The sequence below is a fragment of the Erigeron canadensis genome, chromosome 1 (assembly GCF_010389155.1).
Source record: "Erigeron canadensis isolate Cc75 chromosome 1, C_canadensis_v1, whole genome shotgun sequence".
Lineage (NCBI taxonomy): Eukaryota > Viridiplantae > Streptophyta > Magnoliopsida > Asterales > Asteraceae > Erigeron > Erigeron canadensis.
This window is the reverse complement of record NC_057761.1, coordinates 39,437,249-39,455,514: the sequence shown is the minus strand read 5'-3', so window position 1 is coordinate 39,455,514 and position 18,266 is coordinate 39,437,249. Positions and strand designations below refer to the sequence as shown.

At 30.0% G+C, this 18,266-nt stretch overlaps 1 protein-coding gene across 1 annotated transcript; it reads left to right on the top strand.

Annotated features, from left to right (window-relative positions):
• Positions 1 to 15,325: 15,325 nt before the first annotated feature.
• Positions 15,326 to 17,687, top strand: LOC122603694 (probable galacturonosyltransferase-like 3). The gene is made up of 2 exons (XM_043776472.1): positions 15,326 to 16,039; positions 17,012 to 17,687. The coding sequence occupies exons 1-2, from the start codon at positions 15,424 to 15,426 to the stop codon at positions 17,401 to 17,403; spliced, it is 1,008 nt and encodes a 335-aa protein (XP_043632407.1). The 5' UTR covers positions 15,326 to 15,423; the 3' UTR covers positions 17,404 to 17,687.
• Positions 17,688 to 18,266: the final 579 nt, after the last annotated feature.

Genomic DNA, 18,266 nt, shown 5'->3' with positions numbered 1-18,266 from the left:
ATGTTTTTCACTTTTTTCATTATTTCTTTAATTAACTTATTTCATATAAATTTTTTAAAAAAATTTTTTTTTTCAAAAGGCGTAGCCCGTAAGCTATAGGCGAAACCTCTCCACTTTTGGCGGAGCCATAATAGCGAAGGGCGAAGCCCGTTAGGTAAATCACCCCATCACCGATCACCCCCTATGACCTATCACCGTATATGACCTATCACTCCCACTAGCTACCCCTTATTAATATCATTAAGGGCGAAGCCCGTACCATACCCTTACATGTATAACTCGCTAACTAGGGTTAGAAATTTTTAATTTTTATTTATTTTTAAAATTTTTCTATGGATTGAATTAATTAAAAAAAGACTAAAAAAGTGAAAAAAAATCAAAAAAACAAGTTAAAAAAAACCAAAAAAAAGACGTTTTCTCCCTTCTCTCCTTAAGAACTTTCTTTCTGGATCTCTACCCTATATATATATATAATATAATATATATATATAATATAATATAATATATATATATATGAAAATTATTTAGTGTATATGTACTTTTTATAGTATATGTGTAAGTTAACTTACACACTTTTCTTCTTTCTTCCCACCATCTTCGACCACCACCACCACCATAATCAGCTCCGACCACCACCATGATCCTACGGCGACGGCGACCATCTCCGTCGAGACTTACACATGTATAAGTACAACTTTTTTAGCATTATAGGGTTTAAAATTTTTAAGTTTTTTCTTTCGCGAGATAACCACCACTAGCCACCATCATCTCCGACCACCCTAACCACGGCGCCGGCGCCGGTAGGATGGGCTTCGCCTGTACCGTAGAAAACCGTCACCATCTCTTGGATCGCCGCCCATCAAATCCATAAGATTTCCATATGCGTCCCTTAACGGTCAGTTTAGAACGGATAAGGGCCTCTGGATCGTACCGTATCCACCCGAAAACGAACCTAATTCTCGCCGGAAAGTTAACTTACACATGTGTACATCTCGCCGGAGATGGTCGCCATTACCGGATGATCATGGTGGTAGTCGGAGATGATCATGGTGGTGATCGAAGATGTAAGGAAGAAGAAAGAAGAAGTGTGTAAGTTAACTTACACATGTAATATAAAAAGTACATGTACTACAAATAAACCACCCTATATATATATTATATTTTCACGGATTTTATTTTATAAATCTTATCCCTTGATTTCCCCAAATAAAATAATCATTCCTTAGACCCTTAATTTTACGAAACGTCATCATCTAATTGTTAAAACGATTTTTAAGCTAATGAATTAGAAGAGTATATCAACTCCCTTCACGATAATTAGCATTTTGTTTTACTTTTTATTTTTTTAAAGAATTTATACTAATATTTATTCCCTATCTAACTCTAATTTTAAAAATTTTAATAACATGATTTAACTTACAAAAAAATAATAATAATGTAAAACTAAAGAAGAATACTTTTTCTTTTATTTCTTTACCTTTTTTCTGGTTTATTTTGATTAATTTTGAATTAAAAAAGTACATTCATGAAAATCAAATAACTAAAACGTTCATAACTTTTATTTAGGAATACAACATATTAACTTATATTAATAATGTTGTGAAATCATATTCTTAAATCAACCGGCACTACAAATAATGTTGCATTTGTCCACACTTTTAGTAAGTGTGAACATATTAAAAAATTTGTCACGCTTTTATGTGTGTAAAAATATATAAAATTAAAAATGTGTAGAAATCTATCCATGTGTAGAACTAAAAGTACACACCTTTTAGTGTGATTTCTATAATTATTTTGTAACACTCCAATTGTCCACGCTAACCAGAAAGTGAGTGTATACAAATGGGATGTTACAAAATAATTATGAAAGTCCACACTAAAAAGTGTGAACTTTTAGTTCTACACACTTTTTAGTGTGGATAAATTTATACACACTTTTAGTTTAACATATTTTTACATACATAAAAACGTGACAAAATTTTTAATTTGTTCACATTAACTAAAAGTATGGACAAATACAATACTATTTGTAATGAGGGTTTTATAGTGTTTTATTAAAAATATTAACTAATCAACTTGGGTTCAACTAAAACCATTTAATTATAATTTTAAAATCTAAAAAATGTATTAAAGTCTGTGTTGTTGATACATAACTTGATAAGAAGATAATGAATCAAATAATACAATGAATTATATAAAAAAAGTATGTACTATCATTCAAGTATAAGATAAATATTACTAGAGAAATATAAACAATAACATCGGATCATTTTAAATTGGATTACTAATTAGAGGTCTCATCATTATTTTTCATGAATTATGATGTTGATCTCTAACGTTGCAGCTTCATCAACAATTTTGGTCCAAAAATATTGATTTTTTGACTAATATTGTTAACTTTTGAACTGATCGGAGGCTAAATTAAAAGTTAAAAATCAAAACAGTAATTTATATTTAAAATATAGGGATGAGTTTGTAATTTTTAACGAATTACATGGAAGATTTTTATAATCAACTCTTGTTATAAATATATGTCACTTATTTTCTCACAATTAGTATATATGTGGTTATGCCGACATATAGATCGGGGGACTAGGCCTGCAAGTGATGTGGGTTTCACCTTCAATTGTATTTGCTTGAAGCATTTATGTGCAAAGGGGCCAACGTTTAAGTTCATCATATATAATTTCTGGATTTTTGCTTGAAGATATATATATGATGTTTTTTCCATCTCGAAATGTAAATTTTTGTCCAAAGACAATTTTAAAATAGAAATGAGAAACAACATTTTTCGTAAAAAGTTCTCATGAAAGCTAAAACACAATACGGGTTTATCCATTTAATTTGTATTTTCCAAATTCTTATTACATATACTAGTATATATAACAGTTCAGTTATATTATGAAAACATATTATACAAGAAAATTATTATTATTGACTCATCTTACAAGTATCTCTAACAGGTCATAATACTGTCACTAAAAATCATAAAATTATGGTTAATAGTATATTTATGTAATAAGCGTGGGTAATGTATTTACATATAATGCATTTTTTTTATTTGTTGAGAAATAGCTATCGAAAATAAGTATCTAGGTTTTCATGGCAAGTTTATATTGAAAAGTGTCGCTTAGAATTTTGATTATGATACTTTTAGTGTATCACTAAAACCATCAAAACTAACACTCGTTTTTAATGCTATATCAAGATTATTTCTTGCATATATACTTTTAGTATTCAAGATTTTTTAACTATATAAACATTATAAATCATACTCTAGCTTATATATACACTTTAATTTTAGTAATAAAATAATTCATATATATATAGGAAAATTTAACTCTAGCTTATATATACATTTGTAAAGGATTTTACTTTTCGTAGCCACTATCATACAAAACATTTGTAAGAATTTTGACTGTTCGTAGCCACTATCTCAGAAACCACAAAATCGCATTCATATAAACCACGAAAAAGAATTTTAAAAAATAGGCCGACAAAGATGACCGAAATAATTAAAAAAAATTAGCCCCTATTTTAATAAAATTGTTAAACTATATCAGTTTCATAATATATGTGACACGGTTAGTTATATGTGACATATAAAAATATTTAAAATATGTCAAAACTTTTTATTTAATGAAAAACTGAACATGATAATAATTGCAGCAAAATCAAAGTGTTTTAATCTCCTTATAACTTACAACTTTCAATTTATAAAGGTAGTAAAAGTTTAGTGGGTTTCTATATAATAAGACATCCCTAATGGCCCGTGTTCATTTAAGCCCATTACTATAACCCATGCTCCAAGTCCCACATCCAACTGGCCAGTGGCCACAAATTAATCCGATAATGTATGGTTCACACAATTAATGTTACTAGTTACTACTGCTATATTCTTTGGAGTTTGGACACATAGATATAAGCGAAAGAAATGATAAATTGACCTAATTATGAGTTCGAAAAATAGGCCTTAGCACAACGAGGTACGCCGGAGACAAAACTTGTAATCGAAAACCTTCATATTTCAAACAGTGGCGGAATGTGAACATGATATTTGGGAGGGGCAAATAATTTGATATGTGTTGTCCGCTTGTTTCGTATATGTTAAAGATTGATCAACATGCGTATTTTTTAATTATCGACAAGAAAAAGTTTTCAAGTATTTATTTAGACACTAAAAGTGAGTATTTATTTTGTTTAATTGTATAATCACATAAATAAATACAGCTAACAATATGTGTTATTCATAAAAGTATAAACTATTAGTTGCTAAAAATAATACTAGTAAATAAAAGGATAAGAAAACATTCAAATAAAGGGAAAAAAGAACTCGATCATGAAATAAGCTAAAAAAGAAAGATTGCAAGACACACTTAACCAACTGGAGTACTGGACTATGGAAACTTTATTTACAATTTCACAAAACTACATATATATACTAACTGCTAAGATTCCCATGGTCTTTATGACGCTCCGCCAATGATTCTCAAAGGTCTACGGGTACAGATACCACTGCTATAATGCACAATAAGCAATGTTCACTAAAATTAGAAAAATAATCTACGTCTACACTTTGTTAGGAAGATGTGCCAAATCCTTCAGTTATATCGGCTATTTTTTTGTTGCAGACATAGCTAATTTTCAACCCAAAATTAAGTGTATTGTTGGAAAGAAAAAGAAGCTGTGGAGCATTATAATTGGCTAGATTTTTTTCATTCTTTTAATAGTGCTCAAAGATAAGGTCCTAAGATGAGTGTTAGATTGTGTCTTTAATTTAACTTAAACTAATTATAAGTATTCACCATTGGATTTGAACTCGTGACGTTAAATATCCGGGAATCCGGGAGTGAGGAGTCTACTTTGAACCAACGCAGGCCCAATGGGTTTGGTCTACATTGTGTCTTTTGAGTTTTGATATATATGAGTATATCTAGATATGTCTTGTTATTATATATATTAATAGCTACCATAGCCAAGAGGAAAAAACATTTTAAGTTTTCATCTAGACCATTGAAAATATAACAAAAATCAATCTAAACCATTAAAATACAAAGTCAAAGTGAAAGTTTTATAAATAAGGAAATTTAGAAATTATATACAAATATATTAAACATGATTGCAAAATTAAACGTGAATGACCCGTTTACAACATAACACTCAAATGGCTTCTTATTAATATAAGGCAAGTATATTTTTAGTTACAACATTCATGTTTTCCAACCAACAAAGTGACAAAAATAAAATAAAAATGCATTTGACTTTAATGAGTACATCTTGAATGTTGACAACAACTTTTTGAAGAACGATGATTCTAAAGAAGAAACCGAGGGTGAGGCAAACCTCAAATCAATGAAATTGCATAAGATTATCAATGTTAATGATCTAGGCAATGAAAAAGTAACATTACGTAAACTAATACTTTTTGTAAAAAAGAATAATTTGTAACTCTCTTTTTTTACCCTTTTTTCATTGAATGATGAGGTTGATGGTGATAAGCTTTTAGATGATTCTAAGTTGCTAAAAAATGACATCTATATAATGAAAGAATCAAGCATATATTCATGGCCTTTGATTTATTATCAAGGGCTAAGATTCAAAGATGATTATTGAATCTTGGCCCTTGATTTTAATCAAAGGGTCAAGAATTTTCTAACTTGACTCAAGTTAGGGTCTTAACTTGAGAGAATCCCACTCAATATTTAAAATCATTACATACATCTAATATGTTATAATTTTGCTTATTAATATGTTTATCTAAAATGTATCTAATTCTCTATTACCTCAACTTCTTTTGTTGGATGAATTTTAATTGGGATTGATGATGATATTCACTCTGTATATATAATTTCGAACCTGGTCAACGACCGGGTATAGATCTAGTTGTTATATATTGTTCGTACCTTCCAGCTGTTGTTACTTTGGTCCATTATACATATAGAAAAATCCATAAAAAAGTAACTTTTTTATCTAAAATTCCTAATAAGGGAAACCTATTTAAGTTTCGATTATTAAAAAGATTTCATTTTTAAAAAGTTTTCAATAAAAGTAATATCGTTAGTTTTCATCGTTAGTCATCCATTAAGTGTCACGTCCTTATGCCACGTTGGTAAAAATAGCTGACATGGACATCTAACAAGTTCATTACATTGTTTAGTGATCAAAAATGTAATTAACACTTTTAACTTTTTTTAAAAGATGAATTAACGATCATTATCATCAATCTACATCATCTCAATTGAAGAAAAAGAATCCAGATCATTTGTTTTTGAAACTTTCATTCTATTATATACTTTCCGTATCTTCCATCTTTTAGATCTAATACAAGAAAATCTCTTTCAAGAAAATCTAATACATTATTCGTTTTCTTTTTTTGCTGCCCGTCAGGAACACAAGAAAAAACACATACCTAAGCATTTTTCTTCTTTTTTATTTTCTAAAGGCTTGAAAATCAACAACAAACAACAAAATAGCAATTATTATATGAGGATTGGATTTCATTTGTTGTTATTTGAGAAATCAAAAACCAGTCCCAACAACCATCACTCGAACCCGACCCATCTGGGTTCTTCAACTTGGATCGAGTCTTCAATGGATTTTACATATGGTATGGATTTCAATAGAGATGTGAAGATGATGGAGATTATCTATATCTTCGGTCTACATCTCCGATAGCGAATGGTGATGTAAAGAAAAGGGGGGGGGGTAAAAATTCAAAGCTTCCATGTTTTCTAAACAAAATTCTTGGATGTTCGTAGCAATGAAGATCATTGGTTTTAACAGGGTTTAGTCATGGTATCTTTCTGGTTTTGAATCTGAGTGACATGTGTCTGACCTAATTTTTGGATCAAAGGCTCTTGATTATAAATTAGGTGATTTAGATGAATCAGATGAAAATTGAAGACCAGGATTGAAAATCCGTGTAAACTATTAATGATATTTGCTTGGCAGGTGTTTGAGATTTTGTTGAAGAGCTTTTGTAATAAAGTTAATCATTTGTAGCTGAGTAATTGAAAATCAAACGTTTATCTTATGCCAGTTATGTAGAGAAAATTAATCCGGTGACTAGTGAAGAGGTTGCAGATTAAGTGGTTCTGTATGTATTTTCGAGATGCTTACCTTGAGGGGAGATTTGATATGAAAGACTTCAGGTGATTGATGGATTCATGAAGATATAAGACAAAGTCGGACACTATTGGTTGAAGACATGGATATTGTGAGTGTTGCATATCTGAAATTCAAGTTACAGAATTGTGAGAGCTGATTAAATTCGATGCTGATTGTTGGAGATTCAACTTCTTTATCATATGTTGGTTGAGCTTAAAGATCAAAATAGATTGAGCGATGTTATTTTGCATAATGTCTGGAGTGATGGTATCCGAATTGCATGAGGAGGCAATGATGTCTGTATTACTTTGAGATGATGATGTTTGGCATGATAATATTGCTTGGAGCTTAAATTGGATGTTACTGTTCAGGGGGGAATTACAATCTGAGAATTATATTTGTTAATTGTCACAAAGATACAGAGATTTTGCAGTCTGAAGATAAGGTGCAGCGCATAAAGATCAAGTCATACCGAAAGAAGACATAATATTATTAGTTAACGAAAATTTGTTGATTGCAGATTTTTTAACTAATGATTGTCAGAATTGATAGCAATAGTCAAGGAGTGCTTGATTGAGCATTTATGTTACTATTTTCATGCATTACAAGTGAAGATTTCGAAGATCGATGAAAACTTCTAAATGCTGATGTCAAGGGGGAGTCTGTTGATGCATTTCCGGGTGACAACATCATTATAAAAGTTTTTCTTGAGTCTATTGAATATGTACTTTTAATAAACGTCAAGTTTTCGCATGTAATAAAGTCAAACTCGAATTGGTCAAACTTGTGTTGACTTGGTCGACCTCGACCTACACGAGCTTGAATGGTCAGATGTTTTGGGTTCGGCCCATAATACTCGAGGCTCGACTAGTCCATTAGTTTAGTATAAATAGAGATTAAACTTTATGATTAACAGTTAATCTCTCAGTCGTTTTGTTTTCGTATTTCACTTTTCGAACTTGGTATTTTACTTGTAATTTCATTTACTGAGGTAATATATGGTTCTAGTTAATATTCATATACGTATTGTTGATTGCTTTTGTATAAGAATTTCCGCACTTATACATTAGTTACTTAATCTCGTTGATCCGGTGGTAGAGGGACTTTCATATAGATATAGATAGATATAGATGTAAATAGGGGTGTAATCGAGCCGAGTTGAGCCGACACAGTGCCAAGCTCGAGCTCGACTCGATTGTTAAACTCGAAGCTCGAAACTTGACTCGAGCTCGACCGAGCCGTTATTTTCAAGCTCGAGCTCGCCATATGTGTCGACACTTTCGAGCTCGACTCGGCTCGACTCGATTAAGAACTAAAATTAAGTTTTAAATCAAATTAGTCTTATAGGCTCGACAATTTCAAGCTCGACTCGATTAAGTTCGGCTCGGTAGAATACTAATTATGTTAAAATATATAATACTCAATGGTAAAAATGTAAATAAGCACAAGCTCGATTAAGCTTGCGAACTTTTCGAGTAGGCTATACTGAGGCTCGAGCTCGACTCGAAAGTCTACTCGAGTAGCTCGAGCTCGGCTCGACTAAAACCGAGTCGATTTCGAGTAATCTGCAAGTCGATTTCGGATAACTCGCGAACTATCTCGTCACATTTACACCCCTAGATGTAAATATAGATTTTTGATGAGCTGATAGATATATGTAAAGATTGATTTTGAATATATAAATTATTAATTCTGATTTTGGCTTATAATGGATCATATGATAAAAATTACTCAGTAGAATTTGGTGAATGAAGAAGATATTTTTCTATGAAGGTTTGGTGTTTTGTTTGTGAAGAAGATAATAATAATTAATTACACTTTCGGACTTGACATGACGATGTGACATTTAACGGGTGATTAACGACAAAAACCAACGACATTACCTTTAATGAGAGATTTTTATAGGGAAAAAGATTCCTAAACTCTTATGAATGTGACAAGTGGATTCCACTTAAACTCTTTTCTAATCTCTCCCTTGAATTTCCACATGTCACTATCCAATTAATTAGGAGAATTTTTAGGCTAATCAATTAGGATGATTAATCATTCCCCTTTCTTATAGTATATAATATGATGTTTAATAATAGAAAAACAAAGAAGGGGGAAAACTCATCGTATCTATATTATTTACCAACACAACTTTGTATTCTTTATTACATTATGAAATGTTTGTTTGCTCCAATGTTTTTAACTAAATAGTTGATAACCTTAACATACCCATTTATTTTTTATCATAAATTTAAACATTTTTACCTAAAATTTATATAATACTCTTAATGAATATTTACAATATATATCGTTCAATCTATAAAATAACTTTATAACCCCTTTTACATTAATCACTTTACATTAATACTCATACCACTACCACCACCACCCGTTGTCATCGTCGTCATACCGTCGAATCGCGCTGACATTTATCTAGCGATATATATATATATATATGGGTGGTAATATAAGGCTGTTATCTAGGTACCTACCTTAGGTACGGAACATTCACATTTTATTTTTTTAATCCATAAAGTTTATGGGGGTCCAAACATTTATTTATTAATAAAAAAAATATTAAAAAATATATATGTGAGGGGTTCCACACCTAAGTTTAAGTGTCGGACTGCCTTATATGCATTGTTCCCATATATATAAAATAATTATCCCAGTGGCCATATCCCAGGGTGTGGAACCCTAAGCTTGTGTGAATATAAAGTTGTCCGGCCAGCATCTAAGTTGGGTGTGGTACTCCTTACATACAAGTTTTTAAATATTTTTTTAATAATGAATAAATTTGTAGGGCTCCATGAATTTTATGAATTTAAAAAATAATATGTGAGTGTTCAAAATCTAAACTTAAATACCTAATAGCCTTATATCACCATCCCTTTATTAGTATTATACTAAATTTTATACCTGTGTCCAACACTGGACACGGGGTTTACGATATTATCAATATTAGATATTTATACATTTAATTCATAAAAACTTTTAATTTTGAAAATATATATACGATTCTAAGTGTTATACACTTATACTTTACAAATTGTAGTACAATAATCACAGTTTCGTCACTGTCATTATTAATCGAGACATATTGATGTAATTGTTTGTTGTAGTTATTTCACGAGACACATGCTATAATGCTTTATTATAAAAAATTTTGAAACCAGTTGTACTTATAATATGATATTATTTTGAAAGATAAATAAGAATTAATATATATAAACATACTTGGATCTTCTACTTGACATTCTATTTGATCATGATGTGAGCACATAACACGAATATGTTTATTTTCAATCACTTGTCCTATGATAAAGAGATAACAATTAAGATTGTTTTCAATTTTCATATTCTTTGATAACAATGATAATTTTTTTTCTCGCCAATATGGTATTTTTAAACAAAATATGCATGAAAACAAAGTTACATCTGAATAATGGGTAAGCGATCAACAAGGTGCGTTACTATACCTTTTTGAATCGAAAAGCCTATTCTACTGAATACAAATCGTTGATAACAATTAGGATTGTTTTATATTCTTTGATAACAATTAAGAAGTTTGATTTGAGTGACAACGATAACTTAAAAAAATTAAATATAAATACTTTTTGTAACTTTTTTTTTTAAAAATAAAAAAATTTATCTCAATTTGAAGGTTAAATACATATAAATTTAGTATTCAGGGTTAAAAAGTGTAAATTATTGATGGAAAACAAAAACGTATAAATTAATGAGAATTTTTTTACAAATTAAAATTAAATACTAATATAATAATATATTTGGATAATGATTATTGGGATTTTTAATTTATAGTTAATTTAAATGATGACATAAGTGAAAGTCAATTTGATGAAATTGAGCGATTTGATTGGTTAATAAGTCATTAATTCAACTGTTTTATAGAATATATTAAGATTAAGATAAGATACAATTTTTTCTGTTTTGCAAACAATTAATATTTCACAATATATATATAAATGTAATCGTTTATAATGCAATTGACCCTATCAAAATCCATCATCAACATGCTATACTTTGAGAATATTATATAGTTTTTATTTTCTATGAAGGACACACTTACGTACGGCACACCATACTTTTCGTGGAACCAACATGCATGGCAACAGCCCATAATGTATGTTTTTCTCTTTTCTTTTTCTAACGATAACAACATCACGTGATATATCTTTAATTCCTTATTTCATTGCAACATCAATATATTGCAAGCGACAGCAGAATAATAGACTATTCCAATCTTTATGGCACACCTTAGGAAAGTTAATTAAAGATCATTTAATATACGAGTATATATAATATACGCCCGATATCTTGACCAGACTTTTGGTAATTCAACCACACTATTTGCATAATAGTGGTGTTTTGTCCATATCCAACTATTTGCAGCGATTGTTAACAAGGGGCTCGCTATTACTTTACCAGATTTGCCATTACACACAGGGGACCCACACTATTTGTAGCGACTATCGCTGCAAATAGTAGTTATGGTCGAGATATCAAAAAACAATGGTAAGGATACGGGCTGCGCTTTAATACCGGCTCGTTATTTATTACTGTATTATTATTTCAATTTCAAACTTAATGTTTTGAAATGATCGAGTATTATTGGATGTCACCTGTCGTTGCTATCGACATATATGTCAGTTTCATAAAATTGAGCTTTATCGGTGCTTCTTTCTAGTATTTGTCCACAAATTGATTATGTAACGCTAAACAAAAATTGTAACAACGAATCGACAACTTAATTGCTAAAGGTCGTTGATAAATATATCGTTTTTAATTTGTAAAGTGGTTAATTAATTTCCGTATAGATGTCTTTACTATTTTGACACCAAAAAATGAATCTCGAATAAAGTAAAATTATGATATCTATATATTTTTTAAAAATTTTATTTGACATCGTTAGACCTTTTTTTTATTAATCAACTAGCTAATTAACCCGGGTTCAACCCGGACCGCTTAATTAAAAAGTTAAAACCAAAAAGTATATAGAAATCTGTATGTAATTTGTTGTCGATACATATAATTTGATATTGAGATAGCAAGATACTTGTAAAGATGAACATTAATATATAAAACCCGGTTAAGGTGATGAAAAAGTAAAAGAACTACGATAAATCAATAGTGGATATGGATTTAAAAATAAAGAGTTAAGATAAAGTCGATCATTTTTCATATTAATTAAAAAAAATTTAAGGTTAGACAAATAAAATGAAAAAAAAATGACATAGGGCCTAATATATAAAAAATATATTACAACAAAATAAAAAATAATTATGACATCATATATGTTTAAAAAATAGTTTAGATTAAAATGTTGGAATGCCACATATGAAAAAAACTTCTAGAAATAATTTTGTTTTATTTATATAAGAGATTACAGCTCTCAATTTTATCAAATTAGAAATTGATAATGTCATTATTAATTTAATTATAAATTAAAAATCTTAATAATTATTATCCAAATATATTAATATATTATATTTATATTAATGTTTATAGAAAAAATCTCACTAATTTACACTTTTTTGTTTTTCATCAATAATTTACACTTTTTACCCTCACTAAATACTTCATTTATAATTATTTTAATATACACTTTTTTGTTTTCAATCACAAATTTACACTTTTTAACCATTAATTTCAATATACTAATAACTAATATATATCAAATACAATAATAACTAATATATAATAAATAGAATAATAGCTATTATATATCTTAATTATACGTTCTACAAATAATTATAAAATTAATTACTACGAATAAACAAAATCTAATGTAAATATATTATTAATTACTACAAATAGAAAAGTATAACGACACCAGAATTTTGTTTACAAGGAAAAACCCTTGATCCAGTTAAATGATCTTAGGTAAAAAAAAACCCGAGAGGATTCAATCGACCCTTCTTTAGTTTTTTTTATTATTCAGGTTGATTACAATACAATGAGGGAGAAACTGATTTGATCGAGCTAATGAACGAAAAAGAAAGCAAGTATGCAGTGAGTAAGTGTGTGAGAATACAAGTGTGAGAGCAGTTATCCTATTCTCGATCAATCACCTCTTATTTATAATGTAAACTCCTAACTAACTATCCGAAAAATCTGGGATCCTCCGCGTGATATTGTTCAACGTGCTGAAGTTGAAAAAAGGACGTTGAGTCTTTCTTGACACGTTTATTCTTCAAGTATGTTAGGATATCCTTGGGATTGCACGTTTATTTTCTTGCTCAAGAGGCTGAATGAATGTAGACACTTATTTTCCACCGTTAGCTAACTCCTGAATATCCTGAATGATGATCCTTAGTTCAGGATCCTGCAAAAACATAAAAGTATTATCGTGTACAACAAAATTATTTTTTAGTAATTTCATTAATCTGGATCATAGTTATAGAAAATCTGACCCCACACAAATCTATTTTTATATATAGTCATGCGATACTTAGATATTGGGTATGATTACTTACCTCTTACGTACCCTGTAATATATATTCTTTTCATGTTTGACCAAAGGTTCTTATTACAACAACCTCTTTATCTTCGGGTACTAATGCATGAGCAAGATTCTATAAATCTTACCTCGTTATATCCGCTTTGGCAAGGATTGAGTACAATTATTGTTGTTATGTAATTTTTTATGTATATTATAGAACGAAAGGTTTTTATCCGTTTACTTTTTTTATAACTGAGCGGGTTTTATAATTTATAAGTCTCCCAAATCATCATGCTCAATTGTTGATATAATACTATCCCGTATAGCGTGTTCATCATTATTGTTTACATTTAATGTTTTGTACTCAAAATTGTCGGTGTATAGTATACTTATATCGTTGCATTACTCTATACGTATATCAATGCATTAACTATACCCATAAGCCACATAAGGGTCCAGTGTATTTAAAGAGTTAAGGACAAGAGTGTAGTGTCATTTTGATAAAGTTTTGGAAAGCTTTTAACCAATAAGGTTATGGCACATGGATTTGCTAATAAGTAGCCAAAATTTGCCTATAGATAACCAATTCTAGTGTAGTTGCCAAATTTGCCAATTTTTTTAAAAAAAGGATAAGTATCTTGTAATGTAACAAATTTTAAACGAATGTCTATAGTAAGAAATAACTAAAATTGTGTGTATTGTATTTAAACAACTCGAAAATAATGTTTATTGTATGTAAGAAAATGTATTCGACAAATTAAAATCAGACAAGTGACACCTATATATGGTTGTCACGTATGTTTTCTTACATACAATAAACATTTTTTAAAGTTGTTTACATACAACACACAAAACTTTAGTTATTTCCTACTATAAACATTCGTCCAAAGTTTGTTACATTCTAGGATATTTATATATAAAAAAAAACAAAATAAAAACAAAAAAGAAGGAATCTTGTACTCTTTAATTACTTACCAATCTTTGTCACAATCGGCCAAAACTAACCGATCCAACATGCCGTATAACTTGCCAAAACTAGTCAATACAAATGTTATAGCTTTGCCAATTTGCCAAAACAACTTATTGATGCTTTTTACTACACCCTTGACCCTTATATTATAAAATTACGGCCGTGAAAACAAAAGTAACCAAGTCGACCCTTATATTATAAAATTACGGCCGTGAAAACAAAAGTAACCAAGTCGAGTTGGGAATAAAAAATGCCTTTGACTCTCAGATTTGTAAGGAGGATCTATTATTTTTTTCGTTTTTCTTAAAATGATTTTGGATGTTGTATTACAACTTTGATTTTTTTACGGGACAACCCTTTCTTAATTCATCGACAAAGATCTTTAATTTATTCATATTTATTCTTATTAATATAACAAGAAAGTAAAACGAAATCCTATTCGGTTCTTAAAACTTAATGTTCTTTCATTAGAGATGTCATTCAATATACTTTCGACGAATTTTTAAATCCGAGGCGGAGCCCATACTGCTAAGGTATTTGACTATCATACTTTATGACATATCAACTCCTATGACCTATCACACTCTATGACTTGGATATCACCCCTGCCAACTCACCGCCATGATACGCGGATACTTAATCTCGTATTTTCTAACGTTGGAAAACCAACTTTATGTAAATTCAAATACTTGTATAGAATGGGTGGTGGGTTTTGTAGTCACTATCTTCACCAACTACTCTATTAAATAGCTCAAATTCGAGAAAATGGACCCATATGTTTCATATACAATTACCATTTATACCTTTCACTTCACATCCTTTCCTTCTTTAGCCCACACATCCCCAACCCCCATTCCCCACTTTCAGAAAATATTTTAAAAAACCACACACCACAATGCCACCGACACTCCACCACCAAACAACCACCCTCATCCTCCTCATCCTCCTCATCCTCCACCTTACCGCCGTCTCCACTCTCCCAAAATTCCAAGAAGCACCCGCATTTCGCAACGGAAAAGAATGTAAAAATACAAAAATACACATAGCAATGACACTAGACTCCACTTATCTACGTGGCTCTATTGCCGGCGTACACTCTGTAGTCCAACACGCCACTTGTCCTGAAAATATTATTTTTCATTTCTTGACCACTCACCATCTTTCATCAACTCTTCACCACACTATCACCACCACTTTTCCTTACCTTAATTTTCATCTTCATCATTTTAAAACAGATTTAGTTAAGAATAAGATATCTATATCTATTCGACGTGCACTTGATCAGCCACTTAATTATGCACGAATATATCTATCGTATCTACTTCCAACAAGTGTCCATCGTGTCATATATTTTGACTCTGATCTTATTGTTGTGGATGATGTTGTTAAATTATGGGAGATTAACCTTAATTCCCATGTTGTTGGAGCTCCTGAATATTGTCATGCCAATTTTACTCATTATTTTACTTCCAAGTTTTGGGCTAATCCTTATTTCTCCAGTGTATTCAGTTGTAAGTATTCTAATTTTTATTATTTTTAATTTTTATTATTATTAGAATATCTTTTGTGTGAAAAAAAGAGTAGGTGTTAATTACTTGATTCAAATTTAGAAAAGGTGTTTGGTATATTCTCTTTTAACACTATCTCTTGGGGCTGTTTGGAATTGACTATTTTAGTGTGTTTATGTTATAAAAATCATTTTTAAAGGTAAGTAAGTGTTTATTTTAAGAAAGTAAAAATAGTTTTAACAAAGTGTTCATTGCTTACACAATTAATTACTACTGTATATTTAATTTCTGGTTGAATAAAATTACTTTGAATAAGTCTATTATTGGGGCAACCTTTTCCAGAAAGCTGATTCAAAACCTTGTATAAATATATAAATTTTATGTTTATATACAGTTAAAAGTAAAACCATATGCAAGCATATGTAGATAAAGAATTCTTGGTTTGTCATGTGTTTGAGAGCTTATTTATGTCAGCATCATATGTGTATAAAAATACAAAAGTGTGACATAGATCTGAATTTTTTTATTAAAGAATATTACTGTTTTTTTGGAAAGGCAGAATATTACTGTTAAAATAGAGTTTATTTTACACATATGGAATTAATTAAATTAATTGTTTTCATTCCATTTAATGTTTATCAATTGGACCATCTTGTATATTTATTTTTTGTAAAATAAGTTATAAAGAAAATGATCTGTACTACAGACTTTATCTAAGCTCAGGTACTGTCACATTAAAAAAAGTTACAGATTAAACCTTTCAATTTGATAAACATACATAACCTCCCCTGAATTTTACATAACCCTATAAATTTTACATAATCCCTTCTGCTTTACCTAAGATAGGTATTGTGTATCTGCATTCTTTACCTAACATTTTTCCTAAGTTATATTTGTAAATGTAATAGCCTTAATTAATTTTGTTCTCTAGGATAAAATAAATTTCTAACTTTACAAATTGTATATTTGTTGTAGCACGCGATAGGAAACCTTGCTACTTCAACACGGGCGTAATGGTAATCGACCTAATGAAATGGAGAAATTATAAAATAACCCAAAAACTCGAAAAATGGATGGAGATACAAAAGAAATATCGAATTTACGAACTAGGCTCATTACCGCCTTTCTTACTAGTGTTCGCGGGCGATGTTGAAAGGGTAGAGGACCGGTGGAACCAACATGGGCTCGGTGGAGATAACGTGGAAGGCTTATGTCGCAATCTACACCCGGGCCCGGTTAGTTTGCTACATTGGAGCGGAAAAGGAAAGCCATGGTTGAGATTAAATTCGATGAGGCCTTGTCCGTTGGATCAACTATGGGCTCCGTATGATCTCTTTAAGCACAGGCCGTTTATTTCGGAAAGATGACTTGAGATCTTGGCTGCTACTTTTAGCCGAAAGTAAAGCATGAACGAGAAGAACACAAGGTAAAAAAGCGATAAAAAGTGAAAACGTGACGTGTAAAATAAAGTTTTGGTAATTGGGATAGATTGTTATGTATAGTTATTTGTTAAAGCTATTAATTATTTTAGTACCTACATACATATGATTAGGGGGTGTCATAAACATTCGAAATCAGAAAACGATCCGGGAAGAACCATGGAATCAAACCAATTTTTCGGTTAATCATATCAAACCGTTTTTTTCTTTTCTTTTTTTTTTCGGTTAAACTTTTGAATACTCTAATAATCAAATTAATTATCAAGTCCCCTTTCTATTTTATAATTAGCCCATATACAAGTTTTGTTTGATTCTAATCTTAAGAGTCTAACAAGATTGAAGAATTTTGGGATGGAGATCAGAGAAGTGGCATGGTGTTTCTAATGGTTAAGGTTACTCAAACTTTATTAATAAAATTAAACAAACAACTTTTAGAGAATTTAAATCCACTTATAATAATAGTATGTTATATCTAAGTTTTGGACTTTGGTGAAAGGATAGTGACTGATCGAAAATACTGTTATGTTTTGGTTATATATATATTTGTGTTCTTGTTGCAAAAGTATTTCTTCTAGTTTCTGAATAGTGATTGACATATATATGTACGTATAAAAATGTTTTATGCCCATATATATATTTATTATGGAATTTGGCGTTTATGTTATTGGAATATGAAAAAGAATATATGGTGGGCTGTATCTGGTGAAACAAATGAGATGGAATGAAAGCATGTAATATAAGAAAACTCAGGATAAGAGATCTATAAAATAATGTTTATTGCCCGTACAGTT

What these genes read in the sequence shown, in the direction of transcription:
- LOC122603694 (XM_043776472.1), top strand. Translation starts at nt 15,424, where the DNA reads ATGCCACCGACACTCCACCACCAAACAACCACCCTCATCCTCCTCATC. An exon ending in TTTCTCCAGTGTATTCAGTT is followed by an intron (nt 16,040 to 17,011) that starts GTAAGTATTCTA and finishes TATTTGTTGTAG; the next exon opens with CACGCGATAGGAAACCTTGC.